The following is a 24,547-nucleotide window of genomic DNA, read 5'->3' as shown; positions in this document are numbered from 1 at the left end:
TGGGGCCTGGCATGGCAGGGGCGGCCCCACTCCGCCCAGTCCAGTGCGAGGGCACTATTTACTAACCGGCAGTTGCCAGACGCCCAGTGGCCCGCCTGGCCCTGTGCTGCCAGCATGCCTCTTCCCCTCGGGGTCGGGCCCATGCCACACCACACAGCCCCCCCGCCCAACACCCCCTGATGCCCTATGGCCAGACAGGGCTGGCTCTAGGCACCAGCAAACCAAGTATGTGCTTGGGGTGGCATGTTTTCAGGGGCGGCATTCTGGCCATCTTTTTTTTTTTTTCCTTCGGGCGGCAAAAGCCTAGAGCCGGCCCTGGCATCGCACCCTGGGGCCGCTGCGGTTCGCGCCGTGGGGGAGCAGCGCCCGCACCTTGTGGCTGGGCCGGGCAGGCTCCGAGCAGGGGACACTCGGGCTGGGGGCTGCCCCGCGGGGCACATGGAGCTGCCTGCAGGTGCCGCAAGGCAGCCGCCCACCAGCGCCACAGCCGGGGCTGAGCGAAGCGGCCCGAGCCGCCCAGGGACTGCGGCAGGGCGGCCAGCAGCAGCAGCGGGGCCATAGAGGGCGGGGCGCTGCCGCGCAGGGCCCACATCCTACTTTCCGGGGCTCCGCTCCCTCTGGGGCTACCCTGCCCTGGCTCCTCAGCCCCCTGCCGGGACGGTCCCCTGGCTCTGCCCTCCCGGGTCCCGGCCGGTCCTGGAGGCGGGAGCCCCGGCTGGAGGGACCCTGGGCTGAGGCACAGCCCGGGAGCCCCGCTGCTTACCCCGACCCTGCCAGCACCGGACCGGCTGGAGGCGAGGGGGGAGTGGGCGGAGTCAGCACTCGTGGGAGGGAGCCCAGGGCTGGGGCGGCAGGGGGTGCGGGTGGGTGGGGGGGAGCCCAGGGCTGGGGCGGCAGGGGGTGTGGGTGTGGGAGGGCACTGGTGGGCGGGGTGAGAGCTCAGGGCTGGGTCGGGGGGCAGCCAAAGATTTTTTTGCTTGGGTCAGCAAAATACCTAGAGCCGGCCCTGTGGCCAGAGCCCCCCGGACCCACTATGCCCAGCACCCACCCCAGACCCCTCCACAAATGCACAGCGCCCTGCACAGAACCCCCACACCCTAGTGCCCCAACACACACATCTTCCCTGCCCCCTCACAGCCCAGCACCCCCCTCCAGGCCCATAAGACACCCACTCCCCCATGGCCTGCCTCCCGGCCACACTCACTGGCCCTGCTGGGAGGCCAGGCTGAGCTGCCAGTGCAGCCAGGGCTGGGCCTGGGGTGAGGAATCGCTCCGGCTCCTTCGGAGTGGGCCTCCCTGAGGACCCACTTGCCTGGAGAGGCCCAGCCAAGCACCTCCCTCCCCACCACTGTCGTCCCCGCCCACCGTCTGAGACCTAAGACTGACCAGGCTTCTGCATCAGTCCCAGGCGGCTCAGCTCCGAGAAGACAAGCGGGGCTCCAGAGGTGGTGGGAAGCAGAGACTGCCCAGAGCCGGAGGTGCACGGGGGTCCAGCCAGGGGGCAGAGAGAAGCAGGGGGGTGGGGGTGGGGATGGGGACGGAGAGGAGCCCTTGGCCAGCCGGCGGGCAGCAGGCTGAGAGGAGCAATCGGTGGGCAGGGGGAGCCAGCTGGGTCTCGGGGTGCAGTGCAAGCAGAGCAGGCCAGGGCCCCTTCTTAGCAAGGGCCCAGCTCCGCCATTGTAAACCCAGCACTGGATACACAAACTGGACAGGCAGCTTGGAAAATGGGGGGAAATTTCACTAACCAGCCAGCTGTGAGCTGCTTTGTCTTTTCTTGCAGAGAAAAAAGCAGTTAGTTTTCTCCAATTATAAATGTTTAAGCGTACACAGCACAAGATAACTGTACATTTCACTTTCTGTCATTGGTCTGTTTTGATTAAAAACCTGGGTACGTTTTGCACCAGTAATGTTAATGAGCAATAGAAAAGGACATTGTTTTCTCCCCCCTTTTATGTGTAATTAGAACAGAAATGAGCCTTGCTTTGAAGTTTGTCATCCTTTTAAAATGCAGAGTTTTGCCAAGCTGATATAGGATTACTTTTATGAGGTTTTTAAAAGACGGGATTTATATGAAATAACCCTTGGATAAAATGTGAATCCCTGTTAATGGAATTGTAAAGGTTTTAATGATGGATTGATTTTGAAATGTTGTATGTTGATAGAGGTCCTGAGTTGGAGGGAAACTCTGTACGCATTAGTTTAAAGTACTGAATAGTTATTGATTAAAATGCATCATTACATAGTACATGATTCAACGAAGTACTTAGGCACATGCTTAAAGTTCTGCAGATGCCTTAGTGCTTTGCTGAACTGGGGTCAGGATGCACAGCGAGGGTGATTGCTTACACGTTGACCTTGCATTTTGGGATAAAAAGCAGCTGTGATCTTGTACGAACGTGGGCATCCCAAACAAGGAAATTGGCCCATGGGTGGTGCAGAGCCATCACTCCCCGTTAAGGGATGGCCTGCGATTTTCAACCCCATCCTTGATCCTGAGGGGATTGAGTGCTCGTGAGCCTAAAGGGCTGCATATGCTGGCTAGAGCCTTGCAAAGTCCTTGGTGCTGTGCAGACTTCCTCATCGCTAGCTCACGTTCCCAGCTCCTGCCCTGTGCCCCTCGCCCATGCTGCCACATCTCACTCGGTGTTTAGACATTTATGATACGTTTAGGTTGAATCTGCTCCAAGGAGATGAAAAGAGTGGCTCAGGAAATGGAAGGAGAAGGGCCTGGGGAATGTTTGGGGGAGGTGAGGTGGGGAGAAGAAGGAGGAGCAAAAGGGGAGGAGCATGAGGCTCTGTGCCAGGTGGGCAAGCCTCTTCCCAAGTTAGCCTCTAGGGATGGAGCCCCTGTCCTGGGCATGGATCTAACGCAGGCGATATCCCTTTGTCTGGCAGCTACTTTAAGAAGTTCCAGTATTGCAGCTACTCTCCGCACGTGCGCAGCTGCAAGCCCAACACCGACGGCATCTCCTCCTTCGAGAACCTCCTGGCCAACATCATCCTCAGGGTCTTTGTCTGGGTCATCGCGTGCATCACCTGCTTTGGGAACCTCTTTGTCATCTGCATGAGGTCCTTCGTTGTCACAGAGAACAGCCAGCACACCATGGCCATCAAATCGCTCTGCTGTGAGTCAGGGGTGGGGATGGAGGGGCTGGCTAGGACGATGTCAGGCAACAGAGAGAGAGAGAGAGAGAATGTGTGTGTGTCCATCCGTCCAAGGGCAAAATTTGGCCTTCTGTTAACAGCAGCTCTATAAGGTTTATTGAGCCCATGGGACTGTTGCCAAGGGTTACCCTCATGGGTTGATGCTCCACCCTTGTCTCCGTCCCAGGTGCAGACTGTCTGATGGGAATCTATCTCTTCTTCATTGGAGCCTTTGATCTCAAGTTCTCCGGTGAGTACAACAAGCACGCCCAGGTGTGGATGGCGAGCATCCAGTGCCAGCTGGTGGGCAGCCTGGCCATGCTGTCCTCGGAGGTGTCTGTCCTGCTGCTGACGTACATGACCCTGGAGAAGTACCTCTGCATCGTCTTCCCATTCAGCCATTATGGGGCGGGCAAGAAGCGGACCCTCTCCATGCTGGTCGTCATCTGGCTGTTGGGCTTTTCTCTCACCCTCGTCCCCTTCTGGTGCAAGGAGACCTTTGGGGACTACTATGGGAGGAACGGGGTGTGTTTCCCACTCCAGTCCGACGAGACCGAGCGACCAGGAGCCAGGGGCTACTCCACCGGGATATTTCTGGGTAAGGAATCATCAGGACATGGGGCATGTCTGCTCAGCTACAACAGTACCACCAAGCCTTGGGGATGGTAGGCACCATGCAGCTATAGACAGGGGCCTGGAACTTGCTTTCCCTGATGTGTGCTCTGCCCCAGAGTCAAACAGGAAAGTCAGCGTCATGGAAAGGTGCGGTGAGAGGTAGGATGGTCCAGTGGGCAGGGTGCTAGCTTGGGACACACAAGGTCAATTTCTTGCTGCAGCACAGGCTGCCTGTGTGACCTTGGACAAATTGCTTAGTCTCTTTGTGCCTCTGTTCCCCATCTCCAATGGGGATACCCCGCCTCACAGTGCTGCTGTGAGGATAAATGCATTCCAGCAGGAGGTGCTCAGACCCTGCAGTGTTAGGGGCCGCATCAGGACAGCTGACGGTGATTGGTCACATGAGTCCATCAAGAGGCTGCTGCTTGTTGTTATCATCTGGCTCAGTTCAATCTGCAGCCAGGCTGCCAGTGGGTGAAATAGGGTTGATCCCACACAGGTAAGGGAAGCAGCAGCCCTTGGTGTTGGGGGGGAGGGAGGGCAGATAGGATGCTGTTACTGTTGCGAGAGATGAAGGGAGAGTGGGAGAGAGCAATCAGCAAACTAGCCCCTTAAGGAACATTGCTGCCAGGGGACCAGGGATGTTTTCCCCATGTTGACCCCTGGTACACACCCGAGGGCTGATGAGAAACATTTTGCAAAACTTAGGAGGTTTTTTTAGCCTTCCCTCTTGACCCCTTTGCAGTCCCACAAAGCCCCCAAGCCTGGTGCAGCATTTCCCAGGGGGCTGAGGTGCACCCCTGCTCTCCATGGGAGGGGGTCGTACGGAAGTGTGCAGCGCCCATCCATGCCTGTGGCAGCAGAGCTGAGGGTGTGCAGCCACACAGTGCCAGGTGTGTAGATCCAGGAGCTTTAATGCAGATCCAGGCTGCTGTTATAAATCACTGCTCACCTGCTTGTTACTGCAGGAGAGGGAAAGTGCCTTAACAACCTCCCTGCCACTCCATCGGCCTGAGGCCACCTCCAGCCAAAGCACTCCTGGGAGAGCAGGGCCAGAACCAGACCCTAGGAGACCATCGATGGGCCTCAGGCATGCAGGGACTAGAAGATTAGCAGGGTGCAGACACATCTGAGGAGCAGGTGGGGCAGTGAGAGTCCTAGCCAGGCAGCAGGACACCCACAGCGCTGCTGCCCTTGATTGCTTCACAAACGCTCTCCTGTTCTGTTAGCGAGGCAGAAGCTTCCTGTTTAATCACCTTACAGCTCAGGTTGGCTGGGTCCACATGGCTCTTACTGCTCCCTTGGGGAAGAAAGGGATCATTGGCCCTAAGAGGCTGCTTTATTGGAAGGCCTTTGCTAGCTGATGTTTCACCCACCGTGTGTGGCCCAGGCACACCGGGGCTGGCTCTCTGACACACTCATGGCTGGTTGTTGTCCCCTCAGGTCTAAACCTCATTGCCTTCATCACCATCGTGTTCGCCTACACCAGCATGTTCTACTCCATCCACACCACGGCCACCAAGACGGTCGAGCGCAGCGTCTTCTCCAGGGAAGTGGCCATCGCCAAGAGATTCTTCTTCATCGTCTTCACTGACGCCCTCTGCTGGATCCCCATCTTCCTCCTGAAGCTTCTCTCCCTGCTGCAGGTGGAAATACCAGGTGACTGACCCGGCTAAGCTGGAGCCCACGCCAGCATCAGCCTTTCTGTACAGAGAGGCCTTGATATGCAGAGCACTGCCATGCGGTGGCTCCCTGCATGTGTCCCTCATGCGCTGAGTAGGTGCCCCAGAGCACCTGCATTATAATGAAGCTGTACAACAAATGCCATGCCAATCCTGGCCTCTTACCGGCTTCATACTACCCCACCTCGCCAATGCAATCCCTCCTGCTCGCAGCAGGGGGCACCTCATTAGGCCCAAAATCGGTGCAGAGCTGGCCTGCAGTGCCTGGCACCCATGCTCAAAATGCTCCATCCCTGAGGGGTAAAAGCTGAGAGACAAGAGCCAGACAAACTCAGGTCACTTCTGTCCCTTGACACCTCCCCCGCTGAGCCCAGGCAGCACCTTCCATCTCCTGTTGGTTGACAGCCTCTTGCCACCAGCCTCATCTTTCCATACAGAGATGCCCTGGAGTCTAGGCAGGTTCCTCTCCAGTTCTGGCCGGCCACCTCATTGGAGCTGGCTCCCAGTCTGCAGTTCAGAGCAGGCTGGGGCCTGGAGAAGGAAGCAGAGGTTCAGTCTCTAGGTCTGTGGTGGGTAGGGGCAGCCTCCTGGGATGGGGAAAGTTGAGCCTGTGTTCTCATGGCTGCATTTGATTGCAGCTATGTTGGGGATGGCGCAAGGTAAGGTAAAGAGAGAGAGAGTGTGTGTGTGTGTGTGAGAGAGAGAGCTGTCACTGGCCTCCTCTTTAGTGGCTTTTCCTGCCATACACACTCCCTTTCGCCCACCTCAGCATGCAAGGCTCACCTGATTTGCACCCCTGCTGAAAACCAAATAGGTGGAAGTTACATCAGCACTTGCTTTGTGAGCAACGTACACCCAGAGTGTTGCTTTCTCTGCCATGTGTCAGCACTGAATTCAGCCCAGCGATGGGAGTTGCACTCCCTGCTCCAGGCAGGCCCTAGGTCCTTAGCTCTCCCCCATTATGCCTGGGTAATTCAGCTCTTTGCTGTAAATGTCCTTTAGCTGAAAGACTCTTATTGCACAATGGAGTGAGGCGTCTATAAATGATCCTCCTCAGTGTGTGATGTGTTCAGCACTAGAGGTGTCCTAGCAGGTTAATGCATTTTTCTTTGAGTTTTGGAGCCCTGGGTTTGAATCCCAGCTCAGCTCACGGGTGGTAATGCGTTTGGTGCCTCTCTCATTCTGGTCCGTTGGCTCACATAACAAAATCAATCAGCCTGCAGACCAGCTAGAGAGGCTGTGCATTGTCAGCTACCACTCATGCCCGTGAAGAGCCAGCCTCTGATCTCACGTAGGTGTGAGATCTGGAGTAGCTGTGACTTAATTGGGGTTCTTCTGGCTTTACACCTCTGTGCCTGAGAGCAGAATGTGGCCCTGAGTCTCCAGACTAAAAGCCTCTGGCTGAATTATTTCCTAGGATGTGGGCAACCAACCCCCATGGTTACTAACATACTCCCCTTGTTGGAACAGGCACCGTGACGTCGTGGGTGGTCATTTTCATCCTGCCCATCAATAGTGCCTTGAACCCCATCCTGTACACCATCACCACCACCCCCTTCCAGGAGAAGCTCAAGCTGTGTTTGCAGAAGAAGCAGCTGCAGCAGTCGTCACTTCAGGACCCAGAAGAGTCCAGAAAGAGCTTTTCCCTGCTATCCACACACACCAGCAGCACCTGACAGTCCCCAGCGGCTTAGCCTTGGGAGCGGTGACAGGCCTCACTGCTTCATGCATGCAGCTCTGAAGGACCATGTCTCTGTCCTCCCCAGGTGCCTCCCCTGGCTGGTTCATTGCCCACCCCAATCACAGCCAGCTTGGGGGCAGATGATGCCAAAGGGGAGCTGCCACCACTTGCCAAGTGCTAGTCATTATCTCAGCCAGCTCTTGACCATGGAGGGAATACCACTCCCAGCTGCAGCAACAGTGCCTAGTGTTGTATAGGAGGCTACAGAAGAAATGGTCACAGATAGCCGATGGGGCCTGAACTTTGCTTGTCTGCCCCACAGTTGAAAGCACTGGAACGCTGCCTACCCCATGCATTCTCATTGCTGTGTGTCAGTGCTTTGGGGCTGTGGGTTTAGCTGATGCTGGTTCAGCACAAGGATTAACCAGCAGCTGTGGAATGGATGTTGTATTTCATCCTAACCCTCTGTCGCATGGTCCCTGTCGCTCCCTGCCCCTTTGCCCTGGAGCCAAGCTGCAGGGGCAGCTGCTGCAGCAGCCTTTGGAACAGCCGCCCCCACTGCAGAGCCCCAGAGAGGTGTTTTCTGCATTGCCGGAAGCAAGTCTGGGTCCAGGGGAAGGATTTGGGGCCAGAGGCAGCTAGAGCAGACGCCAGCACGATCCTGGCGAGAGTTGTGGGCCACTGGTTCTGCCATGTGGAGTGATGAACTATTCAGGCTGCCCTCAGCCCTTGGGGAAGCCTTGGCTGTGGGACCCAGGCAGCCGCTGCTAGTGTGGGTGAAATGCTGCAGAAGGAAAGGGAGGCGGTGCTGTCCCCTGACACTTCCTACACCACCCTGACCGCTGTGTTCAGGGCAGGTGTCCCCATTCAGGGCCTGCTCCCCCAGCCACCACGTTCAGCAAGGACTCACAGCCGCGCCCTGTTCTCCAGCTGTACCTGGGCTCGTGCCTTTAGAAAATGAATCCTCGCAACTGAGGCACCAACTCCCCTGGGCTAATGCAGCCTGTGCCCAAAACCATTCCTAGGAAACTGCTGCAGCAGTAAAATAGCAGCACCGGGGCAGTTGGGAATGGTTGGTGTTCCTTCCCTAGCCACTGCTCCTCTCGGATTTACTCCTGGGAAGGAGGCAAGCATTGCCCTTCTCCAGGGGGTGGCTGGGCTCTGCCTTGGCAATAGCAGTTCTGTCTCCCTGCCATACGCTGTGTGGGCTGGCTAGCCCCACCCCAATCCCAGGTGAGATGAACCTGGCCGGGCGTACCACCCCGAGCCCCACTGGTGGCCTGGAGACAGAGGAGTTTGTTTCAGCCCCACCCAGGGCTGGAGCTACTGACGTTCCCTGTTTGGTTCTGGAAGGATCCCAGCGCTGGAGCGGCAGGCTCTCGGCCCGGGGGCACGGCTCACTCTGTGGTGGGGCAGGGAGAGGGAACAGAGCAAGGGATTGAAAGTACCAGCTCTCAGCCCGCTGGGGTTCTCTTTGGGCACAGCCTCAGGACCACAGCATGCTGCACATTGTGACCATTGCCTGGAGTCCCAAGGGAGCCACCTCCACGTGTGTTACCCCCGTGCTTTGTGACCTGCACAGAACAGCGAGTGGGAGAGACAGGCTGCCCTAATTATGCCTGTTGGATGCCACAGCTCCTTTGGGAGGGGCTAGCATCAGGTTGTAGCCAAGGCACTTGCAGCTGCAGGGTAGGAGCCCTGGGCAGGTGACCAGGTAGATACCAAGTGCCTGTAGCAGGGAGGAGGAAAGAAAAGGGGGTCAGGGAGAGTGCATCAGAAATGCTGCTTAATGACACTGTGATTATTCTGGAGAGCTATGTTCGTACACATCTTGTGCTAAGCGATGGGGTCAGCTGGTAACACTGCAAGGCTCCAGGCAGGCTAAAAACCCAGAGGGTACCACTCTGTGAGCTCGATGAGACGCTGCATTAGCTGCCAAGAATAGTGGGGCTTTGAGAGAGTGAGAGTAACACATGGAGGCCTTAAATTGACAGGCAGAGCCACACCTTGAGGCATGGATATGACCATTTAATGCACTGCTTGCCACTCTCCCCCTGACTCCTTTCAGCCCCCATGTGAGGCCAGCAGTTCAGATAACACCAGCCTCGTTCCTGGGAACGTACCGGCAGCCTGGGCACAGAAGGAATTTCCATTGCTTAGCAAACACACTGCCCACTCCATCAGTCCACCCTGGGGTCCTTGCTCTCTCAATTGGTGCTGATCAGAGCCTGATGCTGAGCCAGGCAGGGACTCTGGAGGAAGAACAGCCCAGCCCCTGCCAGCAGGTCAGAGGAATAGAAAGGAGGCCCTGCCATTTATACTCTGGGGCCAGAGGGAAAGTCAATGGGGGAAATCAGATTGTTTGGGAGCAATGGGAAGGGTCCTCTGATGGGTATGAAGCTGACTTGTGTGAGACCCATGCAACTGCCCTGCAAGTGCAGGAATAAGAATAAGAATAAGAATAGCCCTTTACCCATTTCTTTTTGCCTTCTACATGCTTTACAAAACAGTAATGAATTAAGCACTCGGCCTCATTCTGTCATGACAGGAGGCTTCACACCCCAGCTCTACTACCCTGGAACATATGTCAGCCCAGTGCTGGGTGAGAAGGAAGCACAGACCGCAGCAGTAAGGGTACATCAAGGTTTCATCATCAGCCAGCGGGTGCCATTAGTACTTTATTATTACACAGAGGAGGAACCGCAGCCCCCTTTGGAGTCAGACAATCTGCAGCGGCTGCATCTGATACAAAAAAGTCCCTTAAATACAAAACACACGTCGCTCTGGTGTTCATTGCCCAGCACCAAGCTCTTACCGCCTGAGTTATATATTAATATTCCAACTGTACAGTATTTATAGATAGAAAAAGAAACATAAAAAAAAAATGAGGCAAGAATCAGTCCCAAACGTTAGTTATACAAAACCAAACACAAACAGAATATAGCTGGTGTGCATTAGAGAGAGGGAAAGTTTGTTACTGGTGAAACTGACAATTTCTACTGCCAGTGGGTTTTGTTGCCTTCCAATTGGAACAATGTCCAGTCATTTGGGTCCCTGGTTAAAAAAGAAACCCCGTCAAGTGCACGTCACGGTCAGACTGTTTGCGAGCTTGGAGAGAAAGTGGGGGAGTGACACGATCAGAGCAGTGGGATCCCTGGATCAAAAGTTATGGCGTTTTAGCAACGTGAGTTGCCTTTCATTCCCATCAGCAGTGCAGTGAGCACTGCTTCTTTGGGGGAGGGAATTAAGGGGAGATCAAGTGCCCATAACAATGTGAGCAAACTAGACTGTACTAACCCAATCTCTGCCCATCTGGCTGACTAAAATGGCACTAATGTAGCACAGTTTGGAGCAACTCACATTACTCTCTGTACAGTGGAGTTACGAGACCAGTCCCCCCGCACCCCCCGTGGTCACACCTCATTGACCAACGCTATTAAACCTCCCCTACATCCAGGCTATAGTTTGCCAGCAGGATGATACCTTTTTAGGGTGTCTTCATGTAATGGAGGTGGTGTTCTTCACCTCCTCCCCTCCCACCCCCCAAGGCAAATGGAACTCTGACCCTGGGAGTACCTTGATTACTGAACCCAGCCAAAGGGGGATCAGGGAGATGCATTGTCCAATTTTGGTCTCACCCCCAGCCTTGTAATGGCAACCCCCCATGTACAGCTGACACACAGGACAAGGGTGAATGCTTTGGAATTTGGACTCATCAAACTTGGATCTGATCCAATTCATGAAAATGAATGGCTAGGCTCCCACTGGATTCCATGGGGATTAGGACTGGGTCCCTGGTTAGCAAAGCATTTGCACCCTCATTCATCGGTCTACATGGCCCTGTGCTAAAAACAGGGGAGCTAGAGATTCCCTGTGTCTGATCAAGTAGAAAGCACTGACCTGGAGTTCCTTCCCCAGTGAAATTCAGCACCCAGAGTAAAATAGCTTCCTTTTTGCCATTCAACACATGGCGGTCATTAACTATAAACCAGAATAACAGCAGCATCCATCTGACATTAACCAGCTCCTCAGACTATTATTGCCTGTGTGCCGCACTGCTAGGTACAGCTCACACACACTATAACATCCCCAGCAGACGCTCCTCCTGACACCACACACCGCCATACAGACGCTGCACCAGCTCCGCCCTCTCTCACTTCTCCTACACATCAGCATCATCCTTGGTCACTTCAAGCACCGTCGCTCTTGTCACTGAGTCCAGTCCCTGGGCTGAAAGGGTGAGCCCATGGTCAGTCTGGCAAAGGGGTTTAATGGGTCTAACTCTGGTCCAGTTGCTTCACGGCTCAGCCTGCTGTATGGACTCCCCAGCCCCACTCTCCCCACGGCGGGCGGGTGGACGATTGCTGGAGAGAGCCGTCCCACAAGCAGCACACTGGTTCGTTTCTGCAAAGCTGCTCTTCAGAGCTTTAGGGAGGAGATTCTTGCTGCCTTTCAACCAGCAACGGGCATTCTGGAAGCAGGACATGATGGCTTCCGTTTGGCCCCTGGTGCCCACAAGGACATGCCACTGGGCACAGCTCTGAAGGTCCCTGGTGTGTAAGAGGAAAGGGATCACACAGAGATGGAAAAAACTATTGGCTCCTTCAGGGTTGGTGGTTGGTTCAAAGGAAGGCTCATGCTCATGTGCCTGGAAAGGCACTGCCCCGCCCAACCAGATGCCAACAGCCTGCTGATGGCCAGGTTCCCTCTCCATGCTCCACCCCATGTTGTCTGGGAGGTTCATGATCAAACAGGAGTGAGCCTCTTCCAGTCTCCTCAAATCTTTGTCTCAGGGCCACATGGACTAAGCACCGGGAAAGAATCTCGTATCCTTGCCAGCTCCATGGCACAAAGTTGTCCAAAGACCTTGCTGTACCACTCAGGAGACCGGCCCCTGGAGAAACAACAGCAGAGAGGAAGTCATTGTCAAATGCTGGAGAATAACATGGCTTGTCATGTACAGCAGGGCCCATTTCGGCTAAAAGGGACTATCAACATACCTGCTCTGGGGCAGAGTGAGCAAGCACCAGCTGGCATGATAGGGAATATTCCCTTCTCCATTCTTCCACACTGCATATGCCATGCAATGCATGGGCATGATTATAAGGCAAGACTGAACACTGCATTGGCTCCCTTTCCTAGCTAAGGCTGCTACACCCTAGTCGAGTTTGCTGCAGAAAATTAAGGGATAATGCAGCTCTTATGACCTAGGCAGGGCCTTGTTTTTCCCAGATACATGGTACAATTAGCACTCCCAACAGAGACACACGAGCTCCTAACATTGCAGCCTGCCAGTGTGTCTCATCCCGACCTGGAGGGACTCCCAGCAGTGTTGCTATACTATGCCAGAGGAGCCAGTGTAAACAGCAGCCCCTAAGGAATTGGACTGGGATCACCAGCGTGTTACACACAGGCATCTGGACAGCCATCTGATGGGAATGACTGTGGGTCAATAATGATCTTGGACAGACTGGAAGCTGTGACCCAGCAGTAACTTGTCTGGCCAGCTCCCTGAGGACCTGCTGGGGTAAGCCAAATTGCTAGAGGATACCCCAGTAACCTTTGAGGTCCTACATAACTCTGACCCCTCCTACTTTCCATCCTTCTGATCACTTTGGCGGTGCAGGCATGGCCTCAAGGCCCCATTTCTCTCACCACCATCTCTGTGCCTTCTACTATGCCTCCCCCTTCTGAGCTGGGTCACAAGGCTTCTCTCTCACCAGCCACATTCCTTTAGAAGAGGCTGAGAAGCCACACAATCTTCCTGTCTATTTTCTACATAAACTACAGTAGTATCCGAGTGGATTTTATCCAGGTGAGCTAGGGAAGCACCATCCCCAATTTACAGATGAGGCACAAGGTAATTAAGGTCACACATGAAGGCTGTGTCTGATCTGCGAATGGATGTAGATCTCCTGGGTCCTAGTCCCTATCCATAGACCATCCTTCTTACCCTAGGCTGTGATCCTTCTCCAGCCTCCACCACTCCCACCCTTGTGTGTTGCTGCACCATGTTGAAATTAGATCGTAATTTCCTTGGGGCAGGGATCATCTTTCTGTTCTGTGTTTGTATAGTGCCTAGCACAATGGGTCCCGGCCCATGATTCCTTGGTGTTACCGCAGCACAACTAATAATAATTTATCTGCATGTGAGCCATCTAGCGTGCTTGTGGGGGGGGGGGGGGGGCGTTAAATAATAAACGATAATTGATGGAGGGGTAGGGAGTGCTAGCAATGATTGTATGTATACGGTACTGTGCGGAAACTAATTACACCTCCCAGCCCCCCTGCAAGTAAGTGAGTATGCTTCCCATTGTGCAGAACAGAGAGGTCACAGTGAGTCACTGTTGGAGCCAGCATTGGTACCCACAGCTTCCTCACTCCCACTCTGTGCTCAGATCACACCTCACACTGAACCAGCATTTGGCGAGAAACAGATTAACAGGCCTTTACCTGAGATCAGCTCTGCAGACGTGGGTCACTTTGGTCCGACCCATCCCGCACGGTTCAATCAGATACTGAGATGTTAACACCATGGCCCTGACCCCTCCTTCCACCTGCAGCTTTTCGTGTTCCAGTGACATGGAGACCAGCAGGTAAGCCCCTCGCGGTAGGTCCGTGCGCCATTTCCTGTAGGAGGGAACAAGCAAAGCTAGGGTGACCATATTTCCCAAAGGGAAAACAGGACACCGCGCGGGGCAGGCCCAAGCCCCCCTCCTCACGCAGGGCTGACGTTGCTGCTCACACAAGCCCTGCCTGCTCCCCCACACGAGGCTGGTGTCACTGCTCACTCGAGCCCTGCCTGCCCCCCTCCCCAGCCCTGCTTCCCCCTTGCAGGGGGCTGGCGTCACCCACTTTTTTGACAAAAGTGAGCATTTGTTGGCAAGAGCAAACAGGACAAATGCCCACTTTTGCCAAAAAAGTCAGGATGGCCGGGACAGGGCTTAAGAAAGGGAGTGTCCCAGCCAAAATTGGACATAAGGCCATCCCAAGCAAAGCCCATCATCAGAACTTCCGGACCAGGCCCAGCAAGGAAGCGGCATCCAGTCAAACACACAGCAACAAGCTCCGGACAACCTCTGGGTTTCACCTGTCCCCTTCTAATGGGCAGTGCCATGGGAACCCAGCAGAGCTGAGAGCAGGAGGTTGTACAGCCACACTGGAAAGCTTGGCTGAACCAACCCCATTCTAGTCACTGAGGCTTGAGTTTGCTACAGGCCAGGAGTGTCTAAGCTTTGCCCACAGCACTCTGCTGAGAGCAGAAGGGCTGCACCTGAGAGAAAACAGAGCAGGATGCTGCAGCCACCCTCACCTTTAACACAGAGGTGCAGCCCACAGAGAATACGCTTCCCAGAAGGAAACGTGCCTCCTTGATCTGTGTCTGTCTAAGGCATTTTCAGGCTGCCCAACCCCCGAGTGCAGTATGTTGTCTCTAATGGAGAGGGAGCATTCCCAGACAGGACCTGGAATCTCCACACGCCTCAGGGCAGCCGCATCTCAGACCTCCGGGGACCTCCTTTGGTCTGTAGTCTGCTTGGGTAAATTGGGGATGGGTACGTTGACCACCCCCTGATATAAAGGCACAGGACATTCCACACCAGGACCAATAGCTCCCTGCATAGGTAGGGGAGTTGGAGAGATTGCACCTTGCCTCCATGCTGGTCCAGATTCCCTCACCCACAAGTGCTTCTTCTTCCCACCTCACCTGAGAACGATGAAGTCCCTGCGGGGGTGGGGCGCCATGCTGTCCGTGACATAGTGATAAACCTCCATGTTCTCGTCCAGGGCCTGTATCACTTCGCCTTGCAGCAGGTCCTCATCCCAGAGGTGACGCTCCCGAAGTACCCTCTGCAGCACCGTGTAGGGAGGGGCCTCCATCTCTGTGGAGACTTTCCACAAGCGCAGTGGATGTCCGTCACCAACCTGTGGAAGCCCGGAGCGGAGGAAGTCAGTCAGGCTTTCAAGCCAAGAAACCTAAGGGCAACAAGTGGCCCCTTGAGGCCTCCCTGCCATGGGGGCAGGGGAACTGCCTTACATGGGCTGGTGAGTATGTGCAGCCTGCCCCCTACTGGCTCACGGGTGAGCGGCCTCTATGTCTGAACCAGCTCATCTGCACTGAATATAAAGGGGATTCTTTATTGGGCCTGCTGGCACAGAGTACCCCGTGCTTGTCTCTGGTTATCCAGCTCCCGGCTTCTGCTAGTTAGTGTCATCACACTGGTGGTCTAGAATGGGACTGCTGAATACACTACCTAGCCAAAGGGTATGAGGTCTAGTTGACGGACCAGTTTAGCTGGCAGCCATGCTATGTGTATCTGTGACGCATGAAGAAATCTACCAGGATGCAGGCCACTGATTAGTCTGTTCCTGAATATCTCCATATACTCCAAATACACCGGCATGTGCAAACCCTTCCCAGGGTGGACGTTACCTTTTTGCACGAGAGCTCTGTGTTCTGGGGCCCTGCGGTGCTGAGCCACCCTTTGAACTTCTCTGAGGACTCTTTGAGCAGATTCTGCACGTTATCTTCCAAATAAGCCTGGAAATCCTTGCCCTCCCCTTGCAAGCTGTGGCTCATCAGCTCAGCCAGCGAGAGCGGGTGGGCGTCTGCTGCCACGTAGGAGTTGCCCAGCTGAAGCATCATGTCGTGGGGTATCTAGAAACCAAACACGTGGGACTTAGGAGTTTAAAAACCCAAGAGTGGTCGCTAGGAATTGCTCGCCCACTCTGTCTCCTGAAATCACTGTGTAATAAACCCTGAGCTCACCTCTCTGACCCAGACGGACTCTGGGATGCCAATACCAATAGCCCAAACAATGCTGCACACCAACCAGCAGGACAGATTGGGTCCAGTGACGTCAGGGCTCATTGGGTGTTTTCACACCTCCCCCACCTATCAGCTGATGTCCAAATGTTAGATGGGAGCAGTCACATTAGGGAGGGTAAAAAAGATATTTCTACAAGGGAGATAAGCCTCTCTGCTTCAGGGACACAAGCCACTAACTTTGGGAGTTAGACAGAAACATCCCCTATGGGCAGGTTATTCCGTAACTGCCCACTGGGGGCTTCTTGCACGTTTCTCTGGAGCATCTGGTACTGGGCACTGTTGGCGAAAGGAAACTGGACCAGATGGAGTTTTGGGCCAATCCAGTGCAATTACTAGATCCCTGGAACACTGAGGAAATCCCACCTGGCCAGTGGGTAAATGAGGATGATACAGCGCAGCCATCCTGTCTGGGTCTGTGCCCTGTGGTAAGTGCTCTGCACTGCCACTCGAGACACACCTGGGATTGGTTAGCAGGGCTGGCCTATTGCTCCCCAAGCTGGGAGTGCTGCGTAGCAGTACAGTGCGTGCTTGGGAGCATGTAGGGAAGGAGAGTCCCGCTGGACTAACTGGAGAAATGGCCTGAAGTAAACAGAATGAAATTCAATAAGGACAAATGCAAAGTACTCCACTTAGGAAGGAATAACTAGTTGCACATATAAAATGGGAAATGACTGCCTAGGAAGGAGTACAGCGGAAAGGGATCTGCGGGTCATAGTGGATCACAAGCTAAATATGAATCAACAGTGTAACACTTGCAAAAAAAGGCAAACATCATTCTGGGATGTATTAGCGGAAGTGTTATAAGCAAGACACGAAAATTAATTCTTCTGCTCTACTCCATGCTGATAAGGCCTCAGCTGGAGTATTGTGTCCAGTTCTGGGCACCACATTTCAGGAAGGATGTGGACAAATTGGAGAAAGACCAAAGGAGAGCAACAAAAATGATGAAAGGTCTAGAAAACATGACCTCTGAAGGAAGATTGAAAAAATTGGGATGTTTAGTCTGGAGAAGAGAAGACTGAGAGGGGACAGGATAACACTTTTCAAGTACATAAAAGGTAGTTATAAGGAGGAGGGTGAAATATTGTTCTTGTTAAGCCCTGAGGATAGGACAAGAAGCAATGGGCTTAAATTGCAGCAAGGGCGGTTTAGGTTGGACATTAGGAAAAACTTCCTAACTGTCAGTGTGGTTAAGCACTGGAATAAATTGCCTAGGGAGGTTGAGGAATCTCCGTCATTGGAGGTTTTTAAGAACAGATTAGACAATCCCCTGTTGGGATGGTTTAGTTATACTTAGTCCTGCCATGAGTGCAGGGGACTGGACTAGATGACCTACTGAGGTCCCTTCCAGTTCTACACTTCTCTGATTCTATGGCACTTCACAGAGTTTTCCTAGGGCAGTCAGTGAATAACAAAGGAGAATCTTGGCCTTTCCCAGGAACCATGACAAGGCGCCGATGGGTGTCGGGGAGGAGTACATTGGGATGAAGGCAGACTCCGCTGTGAGAGTTGAATTCCCTCAGAGCAGCATTCTACACAGACTGGCACCGTTTCTGTCAGATTGCTCTCCTGCTGTAAGCCAGTCCCCAAAGCACACAGGGGAAATGCACAGGCACCTGCTACTTCTACACATCTCCCAGAGCCTTTCCACAATCGTTTGACTTGCCGAGAGAAGAAGGGTTTCATCGTTACATGATCACAGGCGAGACAGAGCCTGCTGCTGGCTAGCTTCTGTACGGCAATGGCAGAAGGATGGTTTAATGCCCAGGACTCGGACTTACCAACCCAGCCATGGACCTGCCATGTGACTTGGGGCACTTCATCTACCGTGTGCCTCACCTGTACCGGGGGCAAGGCAGCACTGCCCTACCGAGCAGTGGCGCTGTGAGAACAAAATCCAGGGGTGCTCAGATTGTACAGCGAGGAGGGGCCAGGTAAGTACCTAGACAAAGCAGCATCGCTCACCTGGAGCTGCAGCTACCTACCTGGAACAGCTTCTTACAGTCTGTGATCATATGGGAGAGCCCCTGGGTGGCAGCCATGTTTTCATTCAGGTCCTTCTGGTCAGGCTTTCCCACGGTGCCTCTCTTCTGAATCATCCTGCCCAAGAAAATGCTGACTAGTGAGACCCAGCAGAGGGAGTGACTGGCCGCAAGAGAGCAGGGAGTAAGGGCTCAGCTGGAGGTACTCCATGCATTCTTGCAACAGGGAGGGATACTGGCAGGGGAGGAATCACTGTATTGTAGTAATTGAAAAGATGGAGCCCTAAGGAGAGTCCTGCTGACACCCTGTGGTGAAACAGCAGTACTGCAGCTTCCTGATCCTATCAGTTTTCAGCAGAGCTGGGCTGGGTGTAGACTCCATCCCCTCCTGCCCTCACATTGGGAACTTCACTATGTCCCTCACTGGGGCTGTACTGTCACCATGGCGATTACTCTGTCACTGCTGTGCTCAGCCCAGGAGGAAGATTAGGCTGTAAGCTCCTTGTGGCCCAGGCCTTATGTCACTCGTCCGCTGTGCCCATGGAGGGGTCCCTGACACTGCAGCAGCCCCTGTGCCATGGCTCTCAGAGACTCCTGCAGCACTGGGCTGAGAGTTAGGACCTTAGCTGGATGCTCCTTCCCCTAGCATGCCCTCTAGGAGTCCCTCGCAGCCCCTGATGGAGAGCACGGGCAGAGGGAACCCGTTGGGAATGGAAGCCCTTTTCCCCCTTCGTTTGACCCAGCCTCGGTGTAGGTGGCACAGCGAGTGCAGGCCAGCCAGGGTACCACCAGGCCGTGTCTCCAATAAGGAAGACCGAGAGAGGGATCGTGGAGGGGAGCGCTGGGACTCTGAAAGCCTGAATTGGCTGTGCATTACCTGGGTGAGGTGCTCTCCTTCTTGGACACGTTGAGGTGGAAAATGGATGGGGCCAGACACACCGCCAGGTTCCCAGATGTCATCTGGTTCTCCTCAGCTGAGGCAATGTCACTCAGGAAGTACAACAATGTCTGCAGCACTTCCCGGTTCTCATCTGGCATCAGGATGATGGCTGCCTGGACAGCTTGCAGCCTCTGCTCTTTAGGGACAACTGAAGGCAAAGCGAAGAAGCCTGTGGTCAGCCAGGCTCAGGGACCCTACACCTAAGGGGCTCCTCTAGACTTGGGCTGATTGGACCAAGGGGCAGCTAGGTGGGGCCCCAGAAAATAAGGGTACTTGCTCGCCTCATACTGAAGCTGCTGTCCAGTCAAAGGGCCCCAAGCCACCTTACTGCCGGCCTCTCATTGTGTGGAGCTGGTCACAGCAATATTTGTTCATAGGCCATTTCACAGCAAAAATCTCCCCTGGTAACATTTCTCCCCTAGCAGCATGTTCACAGGGCCTGGGACTGAGTCTCTAATTCCACAGCCCACGTATTCCTCTGGGGGCAGCACTGGGTCACAACTAAGAGCTGTGCAACTGCATGCCAACAACCACCTCAATGGTGCCAAGTAGTGGGGACTGAGGAAAGGGCCCAGCCAAACCTCTCATCTAGGCCCCATGCTCTGAAGCTAGGGTGACCAGATGTCCCGATTTTATAGGGACAGTCCTGATGTTTGGGGCTTTTTCCTATATAGGCTCCTATTACCCCCCACCCGTCCCGATTTTTCACATTTCCTGTCTGGTCACTCTATCTGAAGCACCGCTCACTGCTCCGGCGCTGCTCCCTGGTTAGAAGCCTATGTTGGACCAGTCAGTTTTATTCCACCACTGCTGGCAGAACATTAGCAATGGGGTCAGGCTATAGCAGTGGGAAGTCCCCTCAGGAAGCAGAGGTGGAATAAGGCGAATCCAACAAATCAGCCCCCCTATCCCATAGACACCCTCTCTCCTCTCCGCTTCCCCATCTCTGCGGCAGACTCCTCTTCCCAACTCCCATGGGTGCTCCTAAGTCCTTGATTTTCCTCCCAAGCCAGGCAGCCCAGCCCAGCGGCCACTGCACCACCTCCTGCTGCTTTGATCCAACTCCCTACTCAGCCTGGACCCACTCCCAGCCCTGAGGACCTGCCTAGCTCTGCCCCGCTGGGAGACCTCTCCCAGGGAGCCCGCTGGTTGCACTTACACTGATAGATCTGCAGGAAGGTGTCAGTGAGCTTGCTGGTAAAGATGGGCTCTGGCAGGTCGCGGAAATACTGCTTCAGCAGGTCAGCCACGTCGTAGGCCGACTGCCCTTCATAGTTCACGTTGTCGGGGGAGGCTTCGTTCATGTGTCTCAGCACCTGGATCCGAGACTTCACCCCCGACTTCCGGAAAATGCCAATCTGTCCAGGAGAAGCGCAGAGTCCAGCACAGTCGGCCAAGGCAGCCCTGAGCTCCAGGCAGAGTAACCAGCTCTGTCTCAGGCAGGTGCTGACAGCCCTCAGCTCAGCCTCTGCTACCCAGTGAGAAGCCAGGACAACCAGCTGGCCAGGGAGTCTCTGTGGTGCCCATCAGGAGACACCTTCCCAACACGTCTGGGTTCCCCCATCCCGGGAAGGGGACCCTGGGCAAGGGAAGGTCGAGGAGGCAACAGTGCCTGAGAGGAAGGGTCTCAAGTCACTGACTAAGTGAAAGGTTGTGGGCTCCGCTCCCCACGCGACAGCAAGACCATTGTTGCCCTTCCTGAGATGCTCGCTGCTGTGTGCGGGCTGGGCCAGGGCACCCAGGTGAGGCGTCTGGTTTGGCAGGCAGAGACTGGGGTGAATACAGGAACAAGCCTCAGTTTACTGCAGTGCCCCAAAGCTCATTGCCACCTTGCTGGCTTTTCGACCAGCCAACCCACCTTCAAGCTTCCCCTCAGCGACAGGTCCATACCCCTGGTAGGCTGTTCTGGTAGACCAGGCAGGGGTACCAGCAGGGGCTGACAGTGGCTCCTTAAATAAAGTGCCTTCTTCCTGCCCCATTGAGAGGGCTGCAGGGCTGGGGAGCTACACTGGAGCCCAGGGCGGGGCTGTGGGCAAAGGCAATGAAGCTGTACATAGTCCTAACGCTGCAGTACGCTCCTATGGCAAGCAACTCTGTATCTCCCCCTCAAGGCAATCTGAATGCATAGGGGTTAAGGAGCAGCACCCTATGGAGTTAAAAGTCAGTGGGGCCAAAGCGAGGGGTTGCCTCCATCGGTCATGCACCCTGACAGAGAGACAGAGATCCCCGGAGAGTGAGCACCCTGATCACCATGGCTGCATCTACTGCAGGGCTCCGGCTGACACAAGGTTAAATGAGGGGCGGTTGAGCTGTGGGCAAGTGAATGGGAGTTCAGGGTTGTACTGCAGAGGGCTGGTCCTCACCTGGTCCAGGCACTGGCTGCGGATGTGGCGCATGGCCTGCTGGATGCTCTGCGGCAGAGGCTGCCCTGTCCTCTGCACGTTAATGATTGGCGGGACCCCAAAGACCATTTTGTCCCTGTAGTCGGGGGCTTTGCTCCTCTTCATGAACTTGGGGACAGTCCTGTGAGATGGGGACAGGGGGCAGACAGGCCAGTCAGAACAGCCACCATTTGCCCTGGGCAGAAGCTCATAGCAGCAAGCAGGAGGTGAGGTGGGGACACATATGCGCACACACAAATGCACGCATGTACACCTCATATGCATGCATGCACGCCCCCCTGCACACATGCCATGTGCACACCCACACACCCCCATGTGCATGCACTCACATGCTTACATACCATATGCATGGATGCACACATGCAACATATGCATACATGTACACATGGTGTGCGCACCCCCCCCCCATATGCATACATGCACACCCACGTGCTCACATACAAACAACTCTACCTTGTATTGATACTCTCGGGTACAAAAGAACCCCCCCCCCCCAATAGTCTCTTGTGTTTCTACAGCACCTTCCATCCCAAAGTGCTTCACAAACAATCCATTCAGCACCGCTGAAATGCAGTCACTTCTGGGGTGGAGGGCAGCAGCCAGGGGAACTGCCTACAGCAAACTCCTACAGGGAGCCCAAGGCAATGTTTCATGTGCATGCAGAGCAAAGATGGCTTCCCGCGCCATCCCCCGACACACACACACACACACACACCCCTCACTATCTGCCACAGGAGGATGAAAGGTTGAGTCAACCCTGCTGGGATCTGAAGCTCTGGTTTCAGGGAGCTCATGCTTGGCCCTACTCAATCATGCCCTGCAGCTTCCCTTCCCTGCCCCCACTTCTCCCACGCTCACCAGGCCCAGGTCTGCTTGTGAGGCACAGAGTGCTTCTCCATGATGGCGGTGAGGCGAAGCAGAGAGCACTTCTGCAGCAGGTTGAGCTGAGCGGAGGACTGGCGGTTGATCTCCAAGGAGGCAGAGTTCAAGCTGGGACGATGGGAGTTCTGGAAACTGTGCCAGCGTAGCTTCCTACAGGGGACAGCAGGGCGAGGGAGCAAAAGGTCACACTGGCAGCCGTGTCGCTTCGCCAGGGGAGGAGGACGCCTGCTTCCCGCACTGCCCAGTGCTCCTGGGAGCTGAGCAGGGGTCCAGCAGAGGCACTGAGCCAGCAGGGGTAGCACTCTCCTGCCACCTCCTCCAGCAGGGACTAGAATATGAACTACCTCAGGCCGTGGGAGGGATGGGCCCATTACAGTGTTCAAAGCAGCCCTCCCGTGCAATTCGAACACAGCTGGGGCATTTCCATTGAGAACCCCAGTGCTGTGGTTATTGGTCTACTAAGCCTGGGGATTTACAGACCTGCTGTCCTGGGGAGCAACGGGGGCACTGGGTGGAGGGCAGTGGCATTTTCTTTTGCTTCCCAGAGCTACACCTTCCGCCCGGTGAAGTACACAACACTGGCAGTAAAAAAGAACCCCGCTATCTACCCAACCTACCCCAGCAAAGTCACCACGCTCTAGGGCCACCACCCAGCTCATCAGTCACAAGAGATCCTGATTTCCACAAGTCTGTAATGGCCTCATGGAAGGGCCTAGACTCCTATCTAGCCATCCCGCCAGGTATTTACATCACAGCCAGTCCCAGGGTATCAGTGTTTGGGAGAGAGACGCAAGCCTGCAGGTCTTTCACAGAACCCCACATGTGCTTTGGGTGGGATGCTGTGTTGTGACAGTGGGAAGCAACATCACAATTTGATCCTGTGTCATCCCAGAGCACTGTGAAATCAGAGTGACACAAACACCCTGAGCCAATGCTTTCTTTCGGCAGAACGAAGGCAATCGAACCCCCTGACTGACTCGGTGTAGGGAGCTTGATGATGAGCTCTGACCCTGCTGAACTTTCCCAAGTCCATGTTGTTCTGAAAGGCCCCTGGACATCCACCAATGCACTGGGGTAAATCTCCAAGTGGAGGGGGTGTGACTTTCCCTGCTGACTTGAATGGATCTAAATCCCCACACATCAACCACCTACCAGCAGAGGAGTTACCCGCCACTGTCTAAACATGTAGGCGGCAGTTAACTTAGGGCAACCGGGAAGCTGAGCAGATGCCAGAGCTTTTCAGAGGGATCTTCATACCAGACAAACTACCCCACTCGAGCATGTTTAACAGCAAATCCATGGACAGTAACTGCCTGGTTTCATAACTAATAATTTTAAGTCAAAGTGGCAAAGCACTTCCGGGGTGTGTGTGGAACTGGGTCTGTGTGACACAACTGAAATATGCCCATATTAAGGTTCCCTTCAAACTGGCAGCAGCAAAGGGTAGATGAGCATCCTGGTCCTTCTGAATGCTCTTGGTGCTTGCTTCAGGCCACTGGAGGGCACCAGAGACTCAAGCTGTGTTCACCGGCTGCCCTTAGGCACCCAAACTAAGTCTCACACAGTGCAGGGGGTCCTGGAGCAACTGATTCTGAACAGGGTCTTCATTCGTTCCAGGCTGGCTCAGTCCCAGTGAAAACAATAGCATACGCAGATGGCACAGTCACCGTGTCTGTCACCTACACCAACGCCAGCCTGCCTGCCTCAGGGACCAATATCACAGTGACATTCCCTCCTCTCCCGAGTGCTAGTGGCCCAGCGGCAGGGCCATCCCCAGAGATTGTGGTGCCCTATGCAGCCCCCCAGCAGGGGGGGGAGCCTGGCCCCAGGCCTCCGAGGGGGGATGCGTCCCAGGCCTTTGGGAAGCAGGAGCAGCCAGTGCAGGAAGGCAGCAGGGGTTAGGCCCGCCCGCCCCGACCCCAGCCTGTTTCACTCTGCTTCCCCGGCTTCCAGGCTTGGGGGGAGAGGAGAACTGTCCCCCAGCACTCACAGGCGGCGCGGCTGTGAGCTGGCGGACTGGAACGGACTGGGGCCGGGTCGCTCCACTTCCCGCCGCCCAGTGAGTGCAGGGCGGGCCCGACCCCTGCTGCAGTCCCCCAGGACGCATAGCTCAGGGGACAGGGTTTGGGGGAGAAGCGGCGGAGTGTGGGCAGGGCTGGGGCAGGGGCTGAGGGGAAGGGGAAGAGGCAGCTTTCCTGGGCCCCGCTGTGCGCAGCCCAAGAGGGGCCAGCTCAGCCGTCCGGGGGATCGGGCTGGCCGCTGTAGCTGGATGCAGCATGCAGCTGCGTAGAGCACCAGGAAATTTGGGGCAGTTTGGTGCCCCAAATTTCCTGGTGCCCTATGCAGCTGTGTAGTTTGCGTATGGGTAGGGATGGCCCTGCCCAGCGGAGCT

General features: G+C 55.0%; 2 protein-coding genes across 2 annotated transcripts in view; one reads left to right on the top strand and one right to left on the bottom strand.

The window, feature by feature from the left end:
- The window catches only part of LOC135883699 (relaxin receptor 1-like), a 32,740-nt gene extending 25,623 nt beyond the window's left edge, over positions 1-7,117 (top strand). Inside the window, exons 15-18 of the mRNA XM_065410934.1 lie at positions 2,896-3,125; positions 3,332-3,742; positions 5,203-5,418; positions 6,912-7,117. Coding sequence (XP_065267006.1) covers positions 2,896-3,125; positions 3,332-3,742; positions 5,203-5,418; positions 6,912-7,117 — 1,063 coding nt within the window. The remainder of the gene's footprint in view (positions 1-2,895; positions 3,126-3,331; positions 3,743-5,202; positions 5,419-6,911) is intronic.
- Positions 7,118-11,898: 4,781 nt separating this feature from the next.
- The window catches only part of STARD8 (StAR related lipid transfer domain containing 8), a 29,651-nt gene continuing 17,002 nt past the window's right edge, over positions 11,899-24,547 (bottom strand). Inside the window, exons 5-13 of the mRNA XM_065410467.1 lie at positions 22,132-22,305; positions 21,235-21,394; positions 20,031-20,229; positions 18,809-19,019; positions 17,935-18,049; positions 15,554-15,778; positions 14,828-15,045; positions 13,576-13,752; positions 11,899-12,016 (exon numbers count right to left, since the gene is read on the bottom strand). Coding sequence (XP_065266539.1) covers positions 11,899-12,016; positions 13,576-13,752; positions 14,828-15,045; positions 15,554-15,778; positions 17,935-18,049; positions 18,809-19,019; positions 20,031-20,229; positions 21,235-21,394; positions 22,132-22,305 — 1,597 coding nt within the window. The remainder of the gene's footprint in view (positions 12,017-13,575; positions 13,753-14,827; positions 15,046-15,553; positions 15,779-17,934; positions 18,050-18,808; positions 19,020-20,030; positions 20,230-21,234; positions 21,395-22,131; positions 22,306-24,547) is intronic.

Source organism: Emys orbicularis, chromosome 9 (genome assembly GCF_028017835.1).
Source record: "Emys orbicularis isolate rEmyOrb1 chromosome 9, rEmyOrb1.hap1, whole genome shotgun sequence".
NCBI classification, from domain to species: Eukaryota; Metazoa; Chordata; order Testudines; family Emydidae; genus Emys; species Emys orbicularis.
This window is presented reverse-complemented; position numbering and strand designations above follow the sequence as displayed.